At 41.1% G+C, this 16,658-nt stretch overlaps 2 protein-coding genes across 5 annotated transcripts in view; one reads left to right on the top strand and one right to left on the bottom strand.

Annotated features, from left to right (window-relative positions):
* Window positions 1-408: 408 nt before the first annotated feature.
* The window catches only part of LOC128738393 (unconventional prefoldin RPB5 interactor-like protein), a 52,659-nt gene continuing 36,409 nt past the window's right edge, over window positions 409-16,658 (top strand). Inside the window, exons 1-3 of one of the 2 annotated variants that reach the window (XM_053833479.1) lie at window positions 409-511; window positions 566-1,897; window positions 1,956-2,088. In XM_053833479.1, the coding sequence (XP_053689454.1) occupies window positions 482-511; window positions 566-1,897; window positions 1,956-2,081 (1,488 nt within the window). In that variant the 5' untranslated portion in view covers window positions 409-481 and the 3' untranslated portion in view covers window positions 2,082-2,088. Of the gene's footprint in view, window positions 512-565; window positions 1,898-1,955; window positions 2,138-16,658 lie in introns of those variants that run through there. The other variant, XM_053833477.1, reaches the window with a different exon arrangement.
* Window positions 10,347-16,658, bottom strand: part of LOC128738392 (phosphatidate phosphatase LPIN3) — a 34,907-nt gene continuing 28,595 nt past the window's right edge. For 2 of the 3 annotated variants that reach the window (XR_008412101.1, XR_008412102.1), the window contains exons 4-7: window positions 12,628-12,840; window positions 12,451-12,554; window positions 11,686-12,132; window positions 11,228-11,323 (exon numbers count right to left, since the gene is read on the bottom strand). Coding sequence is in view for 1 of the 3 variants with exons in the window: in XM_053833476.1 (XP_053689451.1) it covers window positions 11,044-11,323; window positions 12,451-12,554; window positions 12,628-12,840 (597 nt within the window). In the remaining 2 variants the exon portion in view is untranslated. Of the gene's footprint in view, window positions 11,324-11,685; window positions 12,133-12,450; window positions 12,555-12,627; window positions 12,841-16,658 lie in introns of all 3 variants that reach the window. The other variant, XM_053833476.1, reaches the window with a different exon arrangement.

Here is a 16,658-nt window from a genome sequence, read left to right as displayed (position 1 = left end):
ACCACCGTAGAAACATTTCTTGCCTTTAAAAACCTCCACATGCCAAATTTGGTTTCATTTGCTTGATTAGTTCTGGAGTTATGCAGACATTTCTGTTTCATTCGTTTGAGAGCCACTCCCCCCCCAACCCCCTTCCAGGGGTAGTTCTATTATAATCACCTTTCCAGACTATACAAATCCCCTGCATGCAAGACAGTTCTGCCACGGAATCAGATTGCGAACGAATTCGCTGTTTTTAGTCTTTATGTGCCATCAATTTTTGGTTCAGTGTATAACTCACCTGTTCATCAATCTTCATCCAGCTTCACGTGGAGGTTCATGCACGAATGACTGTTGCAAAGTGAATCTCGCGAGATTGTGCCGGTTTGTTTACATTTTTTACCAAACCACAAGCATGATACCGATTGTAATCGCTGAAAGTTTGAAAAGTTAAATTATTGTTTCTATTTTCGTTAAATATCCTTTTCACAATTGTTTAACAATGGAAATGTATAATAAAGTATACACCGATGTGAGTATAGCGTAATATGTTACTTTCCCAATTTATTAACCTTGAGTGATGTAGGCCCTAGCTGGTAATGAACAGGAATCGAACCGGTGGCGGTCCTACCGGGAAGAGCTTCGACAGGTCAAGGAAAATATCAAATTTTACCAAAGCCAACTGAAGGTTGACATACTGATACCGATCGGTTCAAAAGCTTTGCTTCCCGGTCAGCTGTACCATACTGGCGAAGTGATGGCCAGCCACGGTTGCGGGTACTTTTCCGACTGTTCCGTAAATGAAGCCATGCGCATCATCGACCATCGCATTAGCAACGCAGACAGCATGTTACAGAAGTACGATCGCGAAAAAGACCTTTTCGTGAGTAAGTTGGAGGTTCCCTTCGCTGAAGACGCGTTCAGTGGGCAAGAGATCATTGAAGAATACGATGAGGAACGGGAAAAAGAATGGAGAGAGCAGCATCGGAAACGGGTGAGGGAAAACAAGCTGCAGGAAGCTAAATCACTTGTTGCATTCCAACCCGAGTCCGAGTCCGATGAGAGTGTTTTTAGTCGTTTAGAAGAATTAGAATTAATGGAAGAGCTCGAGCAAGAAATGGACAACTTGGATGTTTCTGTGGAAAATGATGAACAGTTGCGTCAGTTGATGAGTGGGGAACTGAAAGTGAACGAAAAGAAAAGGTTGGCACATAGTTTGGAGCCCAGTTCGATGCCGATGGATGAAATAAGAAAGGTAACGGAGAGTTTGGAAATTGAAACCACAGATGACGACGGTAGTTCCGTTGATTCCGAAGAATCTTGTGACGTTGTTTCGCCTGAGTTTGCGAAGTTATTACAACATACAAAATCGATGGATATAAAGGAAAAAGTTGAAGTTTTTAAAGAAAAGTTGAATGATATTAGTACTAAGCTGAGTCAAAATACAGTAACAGTCGATGAGAAAGTAGACCTTTGTGATCTTCGTTACGAGCTGGAAGAAGCACTGGACTTTCTTTGTCCCGCCTGGGAGTCCAGCGAAAAGTTGGCAAAGAAAAAACGTACAATTAAGTTTGCCGAAACCGATTCGGTTAAAATTATTGAAAACTCGGAAGTGCAATCGTCGGTCGGTCCTTCGCCAAGTCCGTCTTCGAAACTTACACTGGAGCTACACGTGAATCATTCCCCAGTGCAGAGTCAGCATTCAAGCGGCAGCAATAACGAAAGAGCAATTGTAAGCCCTGCTGATATTTATCGTTTATTCGAACATTGCCTGGCAAAGGAAGGTTCAAGTGTTACTTCCGGCACGAAAACCAAATCCATTTTGAAGAACCGTGAAAAGGTACTGGAGGAAATACACCACGAGGAAGCACCACCCCTGGCCAGAAGTAGCCCCAAAAAAGAACCAGTTCTGGTCGATGTAAGTATGAATCTATGAATAACGCAAAAAGTTTTCCTAACTGCCTTGTAATGTTTAGATAATTGGCGAAGTCATTGAGCATAGCTCGGAGGACCTTCGGGAAGCAGAACTCAAAACATCCGCAAGCAAAACATCAACGACTGGGAAGAAGAAAGTCAGTCGTTTTAAACAGCAAAGGTCTTGAACTACCGGTGAGTACCTAGTTAAGGTTTTTTTCTTATCAAATCGTTATTTGTTGAAACAGGTAAATATAGAAATTGGTATCGAAACGCCTACAATATTACCTCATAATTTTAAAACTGATCGGCTGAAGTGAACAATGAGTAAATTTTCCATTCTGAAACAATAGTTTGGAATTGACAGGTATAGTTTGAATTAAAATGACTGCCTATTTCTTAGATACAGACTTTGAAGGTCTTTCAAAAGTAAAATCTATCATTTTTGGGGTTCGACGCTGGTTATCGTCGTTATAAAAAATTGTTTAACGATTCTATGAAACTGCGTTTCATTTTTAAACGGTAAAATGTTATAAGAATCTAAAGGACCCGGCTTTGTCGATTAAAAAATAATTATGCATGCATAATACAGCCGTCTTTTCCTTAACTATACCGCGAATTTCTAATCGTAAAAATTTAATTTTTATTATTAACAATTAATATGGTCCTGCTAAACAAAAAGTGCAAAGTAATAAAGTTTCAAACTGTTACTTGGCAACACTGTCCGTGTGGCTTGTAACTAATAAATTGATTGCAATGATGTAGGCTAACAATAATCGCTTAAAAACAAGCGGAAACTCGTCAGAAATCATAAGCTTAAAATAATCTCAACTCACTCGCTCCAGGGTGGTCAGTTTGTCCGGAAAACCGTTGTCGTGCATTATCTGCTATAGCTGTTCGCGTCCGACTGTATCTTATGCTGCCCTGAAATCCACGCAAATATGAAGAGTACCTTATATTCCGGACATTTCTGAAGCATTTGTCGAGGATTGAAACATTTATCCATAGTATCACGGACCCCCATAAAGCTTATTATTGAGGAACACTGTACCACTGACCACGCTGCTACTGCTAGGGCTGCAAAGTGGCCGGTTTTTGGACGGCCCGATCAGATTTTTAATTGCAAAGCCGGTGGCAGGTCAATCCGGCAAAAAGGCTGGTTTTCCGACACATGAACCGGATTTGTACTTTTTGCCTAGTCTGTTATAGTTTCTGATAAATTTATTAGCAATCCTGAGCAGTGGATCATTGAAGATAGCCAGTTTTGCAGTGACAATACCTTGCTTCTAGCGGTAATATACATTAAATTGTCCACTAGCTCCAGAAGCAAGTAGCTGTTACTCTAAAACTAGCTATTTTCAATAATCCATTCAATGTTCGTGGTGGTTCCGACTGTGATGTCCCGCCGTTCGCTATCTACACAATTGCAAATCCTCTAATATGCTGCCACAACCCCCCCTCGCAGGACCGACCGGTCGGTTTTTGTAATTTTCAGACTTGGCAACGCTAACTACTGCTGCAGCCACTTCCAGCGAATTGTTTGAGGCAGAGCGCCGACGAGTGACTGACTGACGAGAAGAATTGAGCCAGCGCTCACATATCGTTACGTTACACGCCAGAGCAGAGAGATACGAAATGCTAGCACTGCCGAAAAGAGACTTCACCGACGTCAGGACTTTCTTGCGGAGGCGAAGAATTGCTTCGAGAGGCACGATACGAGGAGCTTCTTTAAAACGATCAACGAAATCACGAACTGGACCATGCCAACTCCTGTTATGTGTAACGACAAGGAGAGGAACCATTGTTAGGATAACGAATAAGAATTGGATGATGGACAAGCTATGGATCCCCCAACTTTAGACAAGGTTAAAAAAACAGCGAGGGACCTGCAAAACGGTAAAGCAGCCGGAAAGGACGACATCCTCGCCAAACTTTTGAAAGTCGGGTGCGAACGGCTCTATTGTGCAAGCCATCAGGTTTTACTAAAGGTATGGACTGAGGAGTAACTACCTACGGACTGGTTGGAAGGTCTCATATGCTCTATTTACAAAAAGGGCCATCGACTCGCATGTAGTAATTACCGAGGTGACAGGCTGTCGAATTTGCTATTCAGCATTGCATTGAAAGGGGCTATGCGCGAAGGGCAGACGTGCAGCGAAGCGGTACCCTCCTCACGAAATGTCACTTGCTCCTAGGGCTCGCGGATGACATCGATGAAAGATAGCGGCTGCCAACAGAGCCTTCTACGGATTACGTAGTCGCTCTGTAAGATGCTAATTTTCCTGGCGGTATTCTGCGGCCATGTAGCGCGGACGCCGAAAGAGTGCGACCGACGAGTGGTGTTTTTGATCGTATCAATTCTTGGCGGCATATTAGAAGAACTGCGCTCTGCTTCGAAATTTACCAAGTATACAAAGATGCGATTATTGTGAAGACAATGGACTGGCCACGTAACAAATATTTCGCCGAAAGCCCAACAGAGACCACCGATTTCAAAGCAGAGCCCGTGTCCGTTGGATGAGCGCAAGGATGCTAAAACAGCGAGTGTTAGGCGAGAATGACGAGTGGCAGCCCAAAACCGACAGGCAATGTTGCGAATCGGGCGAGAAGTCAACCATGCCTACTCACACGCGAAATAGTATATGAGAAAAATAGCATTCAGCACTCGCGCCGCACACGTCAGAGGCTTCTTTTACGTCTCAGCCGCCAGTGCTGTGTGAGATATTTTGTTACCCACACACTAGCGCACGCTCATCCTCACATCGTCTTCCTGCATGGCTTATTCCCGAGGCAAAAAATTCGGAATCAAATGCCCGTGAGGCTAGTGGCGCACTAGAATACAAATTTTGCATTACATTTTTCTTCTTCTTCATCTTCGCCCTCGATTCTACTCACAGGCGGGAGTGCGAACCTAAGACATCTTCAACCATTATTCTGTAGCTCTTAAAAAGGTCGATTGGTGGATGATTTATTAAACTTGTTTTTAAACATCTCCAAGTCTCCTGGATGTAGTTGATTTCCAGAGGTTTGACCCTCGGGAGAGATAATTGTAAAGCACTTGTTGTAGTAAGTCAGACTAGAAGTGTCGGTAGCAATTCGTTTAAAGATAATCATTTCGTTTGAAAAATTACCTGTGTTAGAATTGACCTGCTTCAGAACCTTATATATGTGCATTGAATCTTCTTACACCGATTTTTCTTATCACCCTTGCTGATGTTTGACGAGCCTTGCGCGCCTTTCACCATTAATTTTCGCAGCTAACCTGCAAAATTCACATACCCACTATGCGTTTGAACCACCCCATCGACATCTCTATATCGAACTGCAGTAAACGTCAGCGACAGCATGTCCTGGGCTCAAAATTTGACAGCGGGCCCAAATCAGACTGCTGGCAGTTGAGTGAAACGCAGTGCTGACATGCTATCTCATTTTCGCACACACGAGATGTTGGCAGCGAAAACATGGTTGCCTGCCAATGGGGTGGTTTGAACGCTCTGTTTCATTAGAATTGGGACTGGGCTTTTTCAAGCTCTTTCATTCCATTATCAACGTAACTAAAGGACGTAGCTTGTTGGAGATGTGGACATTCCTACACACTTAAAAAACTCAGCAAAATTTGCCGAGATTTGGACAGCCGAGTGTTCGGTAAAAATTTCAGTTTTGCAAATCGACGTTTACAGATCTTTACTAACGTTTGGCATCATATAAAATTTTACCGGACGCTCGGCTGTCCTAATCTCGGCAAAATTTTGCTGACTTCGGCGCTTTTTTTTAAGTGTCTACATCGTTACTGTCGGAGACGTCGGCATTCGTAACATCGTTACGGCCAAGCTCTCTGGTCACAGTGACAGCTGTCATCAGTTGATGCTCGCCAGTGCTGACAACAGGACGTTCATATTCCTGTTCCGTTTTACCGCGAAAATGAGACTCGCACAATTGTACCTCGTTATTGTTCAATAAAGTTAAGTTTTAATTTGGTTAATGTACGGGTCGTGTTCTACATTCACCATTTCGGTCACCTCGGAACGAGAACCGTAACATAGCGATATACTATGTATTAGCAAGCCGCAAAATTGTTACTATTTTTGTTCATATAGCAACGCAAACTGATGATGTTTTGTGTTGCATTTCAGTGTGTCTCTAGAAGGACTCGGCTTAAAAGGAAAAGCTAAGGAATTGTGAGCTAAAATTTCCAATCTATACCTATAAAGAAGGATTTCTGTCTGTCTGTCTGTCTGTCCATATGTTCCTTATAGAATCGAAAATTACTGAACCAATCGGCATGAAAATATGCATGTAGAGGTTTTTTGGGGCCAGGAAAGGTTTTAGTGATGGTTAGAAACCCCTCCCCCCACTATGAGGGGGGGCTCCCCTACAAATGAAACACAAATTTCTGCATAACTCGACAACTAATCAAGCAAATAGAACAAAATTTGGCATGTGGGTGTTTTCGGTGACAAGAATTTATTCTATGGTAAATTGAGACTCCTCCCCTCTTTATAAGGGGAATTATAACTCCTCTCCTCTTTAAAAGGGGGGGCTTCCATACAAATTTCCTCATAACTCGAGAACTAATCAAGCAAATGGACCCAAATTTGGCATGTGAAGGTTTTCGAGGGCAAGAATATTTTCTATAGTAAATTAGGACCCCTCCCCACTTTAAGAGAGGGGGCTCCTGTACCAAAGAAACACAATTTTCCTCATAACTCGAGAAGTAATTAAGCAAATGGAACCAAATTTGGCATGTAAGTGTTTTTGGAGACAAAAATTTTTTCTGTGATGAATTGGGACCCCTCCCCGTTTTAGGAGGGGGGGCTCCTATACATATGAAATACAAATTTCCTCATAACTGAAGAACTAATCAAGCAAATGGAACAAAATTTGTCATGTGAAAGTTTTCGAGGGCAAGAATATTTTCTATGGTAAATAAGGATTCATCCCCACTTTAAGAGGGGGGGCTCCTATACAAACGAAATACAAATTTCCTCATAACTCGAAAACTAATCAAGCAAATGGAACCAAATTTATCATGTGGGTGCTTTTGGAGACAAAATTTTTTTATATTATGAATTAGGACCCCTACCCACTTTAGGAGGGGGGCTTCTATACAAATGAAATTCAAATTTCCTCATAACTCGAGAACTAATCAAGCAAATAGAACCAAATTTGGCATGTGGAGGTTTCTGGAGGCAAAAATATTTTCTATGGTGAATTAGGACCCCTCCCAACTTTAAGAGGGGGAGCTTCTACACAAATGAAATACAAATTTCCTCATAATTCGAGAACTAATCAAGCAAATGGAACCATATTTGGCATGTGGGTGTTTTTGGAGGCAACCATTTTTTCTATGATGAATTAGGACCCCTTACCTTTTTAAGAGGGGGGGCTCTCATACAAATGAAAAACAAATTTCCTCATAACTCGAGAACTAATCAAGCAAATGGAACCAAATTTGACATGTAAGTGGTTTTGGACGCAAGATTTTTTTCTATGGTGAATTGAGACCCCTCTCTTCTTTAGAAAGCGAGTTATGGCCCATCTCCCCTTTAAGAGGGTGGGCTTCCATACAAATGAAATGCAAATTTCCTCTTATCTCGAGAACTAATCAATCAAATGGAACCAAATTTGGCATGTGGGAGTTTTAGATGGCAGAAATTTTTTCTATGGTGAATTACGACCCCTTCCCCTTTTAAGAGGGGAGCTCCCATACAAACGAAATTCAAATTTCCTTATAACTTGAGAACTAATCAAGCAAATGGAACCAAATTTGGCATGTGGGAGATTTTGGAGTCTTGAATTTATTTTACGATAGTTAAAGACCTCTCACCCCTGTGGTAGGGGGATATGGACTCTCATACAAATAAAACAGAATTTTTTGCGAAACTCAAAAACTAATCGAACTCGAAAAATTCGAGACTCTTTCATAAAACATTAGTCAATACAAGACCACAAAAACTATCTATAGTAACACTAGATCATTCAGGACGAAACGGTCGCGAGTGTTGCCGGTGTCCCGTCGTTGGAAGCGCCGCCCACTGGGGGGCTTGCAAAACTCGAGATTGGGACAAAGATCATCCGAGATTTATGATTTATGTACAATACAGGTTAATTTGTGGCAATACGAAGTTTGTCGGGTCAGCTAGTATGCAATAAAATGGCAGATGGATTTCACTCCCACATCTAACTGATAAAGGCAATAGAAGAAGCAAGTTCATACCCGAAAATACTCAAACGTGATTGGCTTGAAGCTTATGTAAATTCACTAAAAAAAATTTGATTTTATGTAAAAATTCCAGCAGTTAGCTGTAAAGACCCACCTTTTTGTGAAAACCACAGAATAGGCACATATTTTGTAAATCGATTGGTATGTAGGGTTTTTTTTAATTCCCGTCGTAATAAGTAAAGCCATTCTAATTTTCATAATTTGTTGGATGGATTTAATGAATACTCCAAAAGTTCTTATGCTGATTTGACTAAAACACACTTACCTTCCGATCCGTGAACTTTGAAATCACTGAAAAGCGACTAATAAAGCATATTATTAAAATTACGCAACTGACTTTATTTCTTAAATTCGTCGTACCGTTTTAAAATCCGTCCAACAAAATTTTTCATCGTCCGAACTAAAAATCACAACAATGTTTACGAAGCTAACGCGCATGTATTTGTGTAGGACGGCATGACAAATGTTATTCTGCAAAATTTCTGCAGGTCAGGCAAGTTTTCCTGGCTGCAGAATAACGACAATGCCGTACGTGAGTTATTTTCATTTATGAATGACGGAAATTAAAACGATTAGTCGACATTGTCTTCTTCGCACGTCGCACGAAAAAACGTAGGAAATTTGGCTAGTCGGACTTCTTTAACGTTAAAAAGCATTTAAATAGATCTCAGCTCACATCAATTGATCGCGTATGATAGACAACTAACTAAAATCTTAGGGAATAACTAGTTTTGTATTGTGTGTCATAAAAATGCTGATATTTTTAATAATTTGTATTGGATAGGACGGGAATAGGCAATTACGACGATGTAGCAACATACTCTAATTCAGCAAAATCCGTTCAGAATTGACTGAGATATTAACATTCAAAATCTATCACTTTTTCGTGTCACAATCGTTTTTTTTGGTAGCACGCCACCCTATTAAAGTAAGACGTAGTCCTGGAATTATACCTTAAGAAAAGGAGCAAAGCCGAACAAAACAGGAAAAAAAACGGCAAGGAAAACGAACAGCAGATATGCGATAAAATGGAAAAGAAACACATTACGTAACCGAAAAGAGAGGAAAGCGGGGCATAAGAGGAAGAACGGAATAGACGAAAATGAATAAATAGAAATGAAGTACAAAAAACGAGACTGGAAAAAGAGAGAAAGAAAAAACGGACATAAAATAGGAAAAATATAAAAAAGACGGGACAGAAAAAAAATAAACACGTCACGGAAATAGTTGAAAAAAAGGAGAAACGAAATAGAAAATGACAAAAGCAAGGTATGAAAGGAAAAAAAACGGGCTTGAAAACAAGCAAAAAGTGGAAACAGTAGGCAGAAAAATAGGGAATTAATAGAGAAAGTGTAAAAATGAGACGACAAAAGGAATATGGAAGCAAGACGAACAAGAACAGAAAACAAGAGAGAAACAATCGAAAACGGGAAGAAAGAAAACCGAGCGAATGGGAAAAAGAAGAAAAGAAATACGGACTAAATGAAAAAAAAGCAGAGAATGGTAGAGAAGAAGACAAAAGACGGAATAAAAAGGCAAACGAGGCAAAAAAGGGGAGATTTGACAGAAAAATAGGGAGACAGCGCGTAAAAGAATCGAGAGAAAAGAAGGATAACCTATAGTGAAAGATAATGAGGTCAAACTGGACAGAAAAGGAGAAAAACGGAAGAATAAAGGAGACACGGGTTAGAAAAAGAAAAAATAGGAGTTAACGGAAACAGAAAACAAAAAGTAAGACGGAAAAAGAACGAGGAAACGGGCATAAAAAGGAAATCGGGAGAAAAAGAAGAATAAGAAAACCGTGACAGAAAAGGTGGGAAAACGTTAAGGGAAATAAGACAAGAATACAAATACAAAGGAACAAGGAGCGTAGCGAGAGAAAAAAGAGAAGTAATTCCTCGTTTTGAAAACGGTAAAGAGGTCAAAAAACGGGAGATAAAAAAATGAACATCCGAGTGCAAAGGGAGTCAAAAACAGAATAAACGTGGCAGAAAAGAAAAAATGTTACAAGAAAAAAGGAACAAAGGACGACGAAAAACGAGAAGGGAAGAAGTTAAAATATACGAAAATACGGAAACGGAAAATGGAAAAAGGGATGGGGAAAAACTGAACACCGAAAATTACAAAAAAATGAGTGGAAAACAAGAGGAAAAACAGGATTGAATACAAGGAAAACGAAATGAATTTCGAATGAAGCAAAACAACTTAGTCCATATTCTGAAGCATCATAATTTAGCGTTTATTCAACGTTCGAGTAATTTCAATACGGCCACGATATACTAGTATTTTGTAGCGCTAGTCCTAATAGGTATGCTTGACAAAGGTTTATGCTGTGAATAATTCCTGTTAGTGATTAACTTAACATCAGAATCAGAAGAAAAATACGCGCACCGAAAACTAACGTTCAAACAATTATTAGTACGAGAACTGTTTCGTTTTTCTTTCAACTTTGCTAATCTGCCTATCAAAGTAAACATAAATAGAAATAATTTTTATCACATTTTTTTTCCTAGCTCTGGTATGGACCGTTGGTTTAATCGGCGCACTTGTTCTCGAGTTTTAACTGAGAACATAATTTAGATGTAAGGAAAACTAAATCTAAACATAACGTCTAAAACAGCTGTTCACGATTTGTTCATGTATGCTATCTAAATAGTTGAAATTAGTCCCGCTGCTTTCACGGATACAGTATTAAGGGTATATAACTATAGACGAACTGTAACATATTGAGCTGTTTCCTAGCTTTCGTACTACGCTTGTCACCCAGTGATGCGTTACACAATAATTGAAGCTCCTTACATGATAATGACATTAACGGATTTGGTTCAAGTCACATGAAGCTGTTTGTTATTTTAGTATTCTAGTTTTATGTGGATATTTTAGTTATAAAAACCTACACAGATTTGCAAGCCCAGTGGTTGTTGTGTTTAATGGATTGAGTTTTCTGGAATCGTCGGTAGTGCCTGCTGTATTAGGGTGCTCGTCGGAGTCACTTTCTCGTACGGAAGTGCACCACCGCTAGTGGTGTTGAGGGCGGCCGTACTAACGTTGCCGCCCTGCTGAGAATTGCTGGATAGGTCTAGATTCAAATCTATATCCGGTACTGGATCCCGCCAGTAGTTGAAACTGGTATATTCGCTGTCTTCCTCCTCGATGTGTTTGATGGGCGGAAACAGTTGGTCCACGATGTATGCCATATTCGCGTAGCTGTAAAAATGCGGTTACAAACGGGGAGGTTAGGTGTCGTTGCGTTTCGGGAATGATTGCAGTAAAAGTAAAAGAGATGAGTTCATTTTACTGAGTTGAGAATGTCGGGTATTACTATATGAAGATAACCCAATAGAATAGTTTGTTCCGTTGAAGTTTGCCAATCGATATCGGATGCAATTTCTAGCAGAATGTGGTTGAAAAACACGTTAGGCTATTATAGCACAATTGCTGGATTTTTCGGCATTCCATAAATAATGAAGACAACATGAAATGGTTGGCATGAGAAGTGTTAAACGGCCAGTGAAGAAGTTAGCAATAAGCGAAAAGTTTGGTGATTAGCTGAATTATTCGTTGCTTACCGCGGTTTGTTTGCTGAAGAAAGACTACAACTAAAAACCTTTGGTCAGAAACGTCAAAGCAATATAATGCCATGCAAATTGGCACAGTCGTCAACAAATACTAGGTATTTTGCTCTTTCAGAAGCAGTCTTATTTTTTTCGTTTTGGTCCAACAACAATGTCTAATACTCGATGTCACAAGCAAACTGCAACTCTACGCGATCACATTCCTGGCAACGGTTTGCAGGGCGCCGTTTGATTTTTCCGTTGCCTTTAGACGACTGCTTTAAGCTGCTGGGACGAGCGTGATCGCATTCCTCAAAGCAACTGTCCGCTTCGCATTCGTCAAACGGACTGCCGTTTCCTTCACCGTCCTCATCGTAGTCTATGCTATCAGACGTCGATGGCGACGGCTCACGAATGACGGGTGGAAAAATATCATTGACTACCAATGACTGTCCGGCATAACTAGATAGACATGTTCAAAGTTCAATCGCGAATCAAGTGTTTTGAAGAAGAAGAACATAACGAACAAAACAAAGAAGAGATCAAAATATGGCTACCAAAATAGAAATCTGTCTATGTAGAAAAAATGGGATTTGCTTCTTGATGATAATGTAGTTATATTGTCCGGTCCCGAAGTCGTGTGCGTTTTTTTTTTTTGCAAAAGACTTATGTTTTTCTGATGAGTCATTTATGAGATATTGTGTGCTGCCTTGTATACAGTGTGTACTTTGTACCATATACTCTCTACTACCCAAAAACATACTTGATAAGATAACTTACGTTGATTGGAATGTTTGCGTGAGTTCGTGCTTAAGCTCTCCCTTAGTGTTGATGGTGAAAATTCGTGAAATCGGTATCCCAACTGCTCGGTAGGCCCACACATCCTGGAAACAAAAACAAAAACATTATACTTCACATCTGGAAAGACGGACAAGCCAACCGCTTGATTCTACTTACATTGATTCTATTACCATAACCAGCGTAGAAAGGATTCTTATCGGGAAACAAAGCCTGAATGTCGCTCAAGCAGGCTATCTTGAACTGTTCCGGTTTCTTTTCGATCACCTCGCGGTGGAAAGCCGACATCAGTGAGGTAGGATTCAGCAGCAACGGTCCGTCTGGTAGCTTAACATCGCCTTGCTTGATCGACTGAAGGTAGCCGCGTGTTGTCTATCGGGAAAATAGATTCAATAAAAGAAAAGTATGAAGAACTGTGCTAAAGGGTACGAATGTGATGTTAAGATAGAACTACGAAAACTGGTTCAATTCGACAATGTTTGAGAATTTTCAACTATTCAATATTGTGTTACGGATTAACTATTTAAAAGTTATTTACGTTACGGATTACTTTATACATTTTACTGCATAATATTGATTGTATAACAATTCCCCGAAAACCCTTATCCCGAAACCCGCCCGAATGTTCCCATTTTTCTGAAGATTGTTTTTTCGCACCAATACCAATCCCCAAAGAAAGCAGTACATTCGGAGAAATGGTTTTCGGGCAAGTGATAAATTAGGGGAAGTAGGCTTCAGCCCAAATGTTCACCTTGTCCTCGAGTTTGAGAATTCTACCGGCAAGCTCATCATTTGTACATAGAATTCAAGGCAACGTACAATTTAGTTAAGCGAAATGAGTAGTTTTGGTTCATGTTTAAATAAGGTTTGAAATTTTCCTCGTCTTGAGTGCAGCCCACTTATGCCGTTTAAGGTAGTATACTAATGTACCGAGAACTAGTATGATACCAAGCGACTTGATACCCATACGCTTGCGTTCATCCAGGTGTGGATCGGCAGCCCACACTAAGAACGTAGATACGTCCTTTGCCAGTTGACTAGCGGAAGCTGGCGTTCCATCGCTGTATTCTGCCGACTCGTTGTACCGCGCTTGAGCCATGGAAATGGCACCTCCGGGGAAGTAGGGATTGAAATATTGTCCCTCTCGCAGCACAACTCTAGCCGGAGCATCACAATAACCGGTCAACAGTGCAAACAAGTAATCCTCTCCACCGTGACGGGCCAGAGCAATGTAGCTGAGATCTGGTGGGTAGGCCCCGTTGTTGGCAGCACGTGCCGCTTCCTCGTTCGGGTAAGGACTCGGGAAGTAATCCGATAATTTACCCGGTCGCATGAAGTAATTGCCAACCTCATCGGGGCCATCTTGTACTTGAATTTCAGCTGCTTCCGCCTTAGCCTCGGCCTCGGTATGCGATACGCCGACCAGATTGCGGTAGGCGATGAATCGCATCGAGTGACAAGCGGCACAGACCTGCTTGTACACCTCATAGCCACGTCGTACCGAGGCATGGTCTAACGACTCGAAAAGACCCTTATGGTTCCAGGGTTGTTCCGGCGGGTGCACCTCCGTTCCCGATGCGGCAACCGATTGCTCCAATGCATAAAGCAAGGCTCCAGCACCACCTGCGACAATCCCAGCGGCAGTTGCTAACTTTTGATTTTTTGTCCAGGAGCGGCTTGTTGAAAATCTATGTACCTTCTGCAAGGTAATTCCATTTTTCGTGTATAACAAGCCGGACCCACAAATTCTTCCTACGAAAGCCGCCATGATGGACTGCGATGGGAAAAAGTAAGGTTTCCCACAACCGTTATATATACAGGGGTTAGACAAAATGATCGGGACAGGCAAAATTTTGATGAAATTCAAACGGTCATAACTTCCACAAAATTGGACAGTTTTAGATGAAACCAATTGCATTCGACGGGGAAATCTTTCTCGACGATCGACGAGAAACAACCAAGTTACGGCCATTTTCGTAAAATCAGTGCTAGTAACATCTATTGCTCTGGCCAGTTTAGGACATGACGCAAACCATGTCAATATGAGTATCAAACGTTAAGGTTTTATGAGCCATTGACACTGGAAGCATTCCCAGATCCGCAGCGTGCCATGACAACCCTGTAGCAGGTTGTAGGTACCCCGGCGGAAGTGGTCGTTTCAGGAAATATCCAAAATCATGTCAATATGGCTGTCAAACTTAAGGATTTTCAACCCTCGTTAATTTTTGAAATTTGACATCCATATTGGAATGGTTTTGGTCATGTTTTAAAATGGTCATAAAGGTGAGACATTACTGGCAACATTTCCAGAACTGATTTCACTAAAATGGCCATATCTGGGTTGTTTCTCGCCGAATTTCCGTTCTTTTTTCACCAATCGACTGGAAATGAAATCTAGTTTTTGGATAAAATATGAAAATCAATAAATTTCCATGACAGAAAAAGATACAGGAGATTAAAAAAATCAGTTTTTGACATACCCCCAGATAACCCAGAATATCCGGTGTCCGCTGACAAATTTTGAAATATTTTCGGAAAACTAGGAAAATTTCCCCGTCGAATACAATTGGTTTCATCTAAAAATGTTCATTTTTGTAAAAGTTATGGCCGTTTGAATTTCATCAAAATTTTGCATGTCCCGATCATTTTGTCTAATCCCTGTAGTCCTGTTTCCTTGAACACCATCTGACCATTCCACCGGCATACCGAAACAAGTAACCGGTCGTAGGTTTGCGATCTTTTGAATCTCCAGCCCAGTCAGCATCTACGAAAACCCCAGCTGTGATGTGTCCATTCCTAGTACTAATTCATGATCAATCGTTCCTTTTAGATACCGGAGAACACGCTTAGCTTCAACCCAGTCGGACTTTGTGGGATAGCTTGCTTTCCTTCCGGGAATAGATATCGCAGCAGCAATATCAGAGCGAGTGTTTGTGGCCACATACAACAATCCACCAACTAGACTAGCATATTGATGCTTGTTGGGCAGCATATTCTCCTCCTTTGCTTGTAGGTGGCCAGGATCGAGAGGAATCTTACTTGGTTTCGATTCTTCCAATCCAAATCTTGACAAAAGCTTCCGAATATACGTTGCTTGATTCAGAGAAACGTAATCTTTGGTTTGAGTGACTTGAATCCCCAGGAAGTGCTTAATATCTCCTGAGGATGTCACTTTGAAATAGCAATTCAATTCTGCAATGATGCTATTGTACTCTTCTTCAGAGCCATAAACTGTCACAAAATCATCTACGTACACAGCGATGTATGGCATTCCATCATTCGAGCATTTCACGTACAGGCAGGAATCATTCATAGACGCACGAAATCCCATTTTCTTGAGAGTGTCATCTAGTTTGTGGTTCCAAATTCGTGCAGCTTGTTTCAGTCCGTATAAACCTTTGCGAAGTCTTCAAACCGTGTTTCATCCTTCCACTTCGAATCCTTGTGGTTGACGCATATTCACTGTTTCTTGTAGTTCGCCATTCAAATAGGCTGTCTTCACATCGGTATGTTTGATGAGCATCTTCTTTTGACTGGCCACAGAGAAAAGCGTCCGAAAAGTAATCTGTTTGAAACCAAAAAATGCAAAAACCTCATCATAGTCAACGCCGAATTTTTGTGTATATCCTTGGGCAACTAATCGGGCCTTATAACGCACGACCCGACCTAGTTTGTTCGTCTTCTTTTTAAATATCCAGCGACAGCCAACTGTTTTCTTCCCGGCTGGCAAAGGTTCCAGATCCCATACATGATTTTCATCAAGTGACTGCAGCTCATCTTCAATAGCTTGCTTCCACATTGTCTTTTCCGGAGCTGACATCGCTTCTTTGTAACTGGACGGCTCCTCCAGTTCTTGTTGAACAGCATTTCCAGCAGCGTGGTAACGATGGGGATTCTTTAGTAGGCTGACATGATCTCCTATGCGTATCAGCGAGTTCATCCTCCTCCTGAATCCCCGGTTGCTCCTCCTCGAACTCACGCTCTTCTAGAATGCTTGCATCTTCATATAATGACTCGTCCAGATTATCCTCCGAATCGGCATCTTCTGTGTTTTCACGATATATTAACTGCTCATCCTCTTCTGAACTATTTGGGCATTCCAAATTCTTTACTGGCTGCAACTGAAAGTACTGGATATCTTCAGCTTCTGGAATACCTTCGCTGGTTTGATACGTATTCAGAAAACGCGC

This window comes from Sabethes cyaneus, chromosome 2, assembly GCF_943734655.1.
Source record: "Sabethes cyaneus chromosome 2, idSabCyanKW18_F2, whole genome shotgun sequence".
NCBI lineage: Eukaryota > Metazoa > Arthropoda > Insecta > Diptera > Culicidae > Sabethes > Sabethes cyaneus.
Note: the sequence above shows the minus strand (reverse complement) of the source record. Positions and strands in the feature narration are given on the sequence as shown.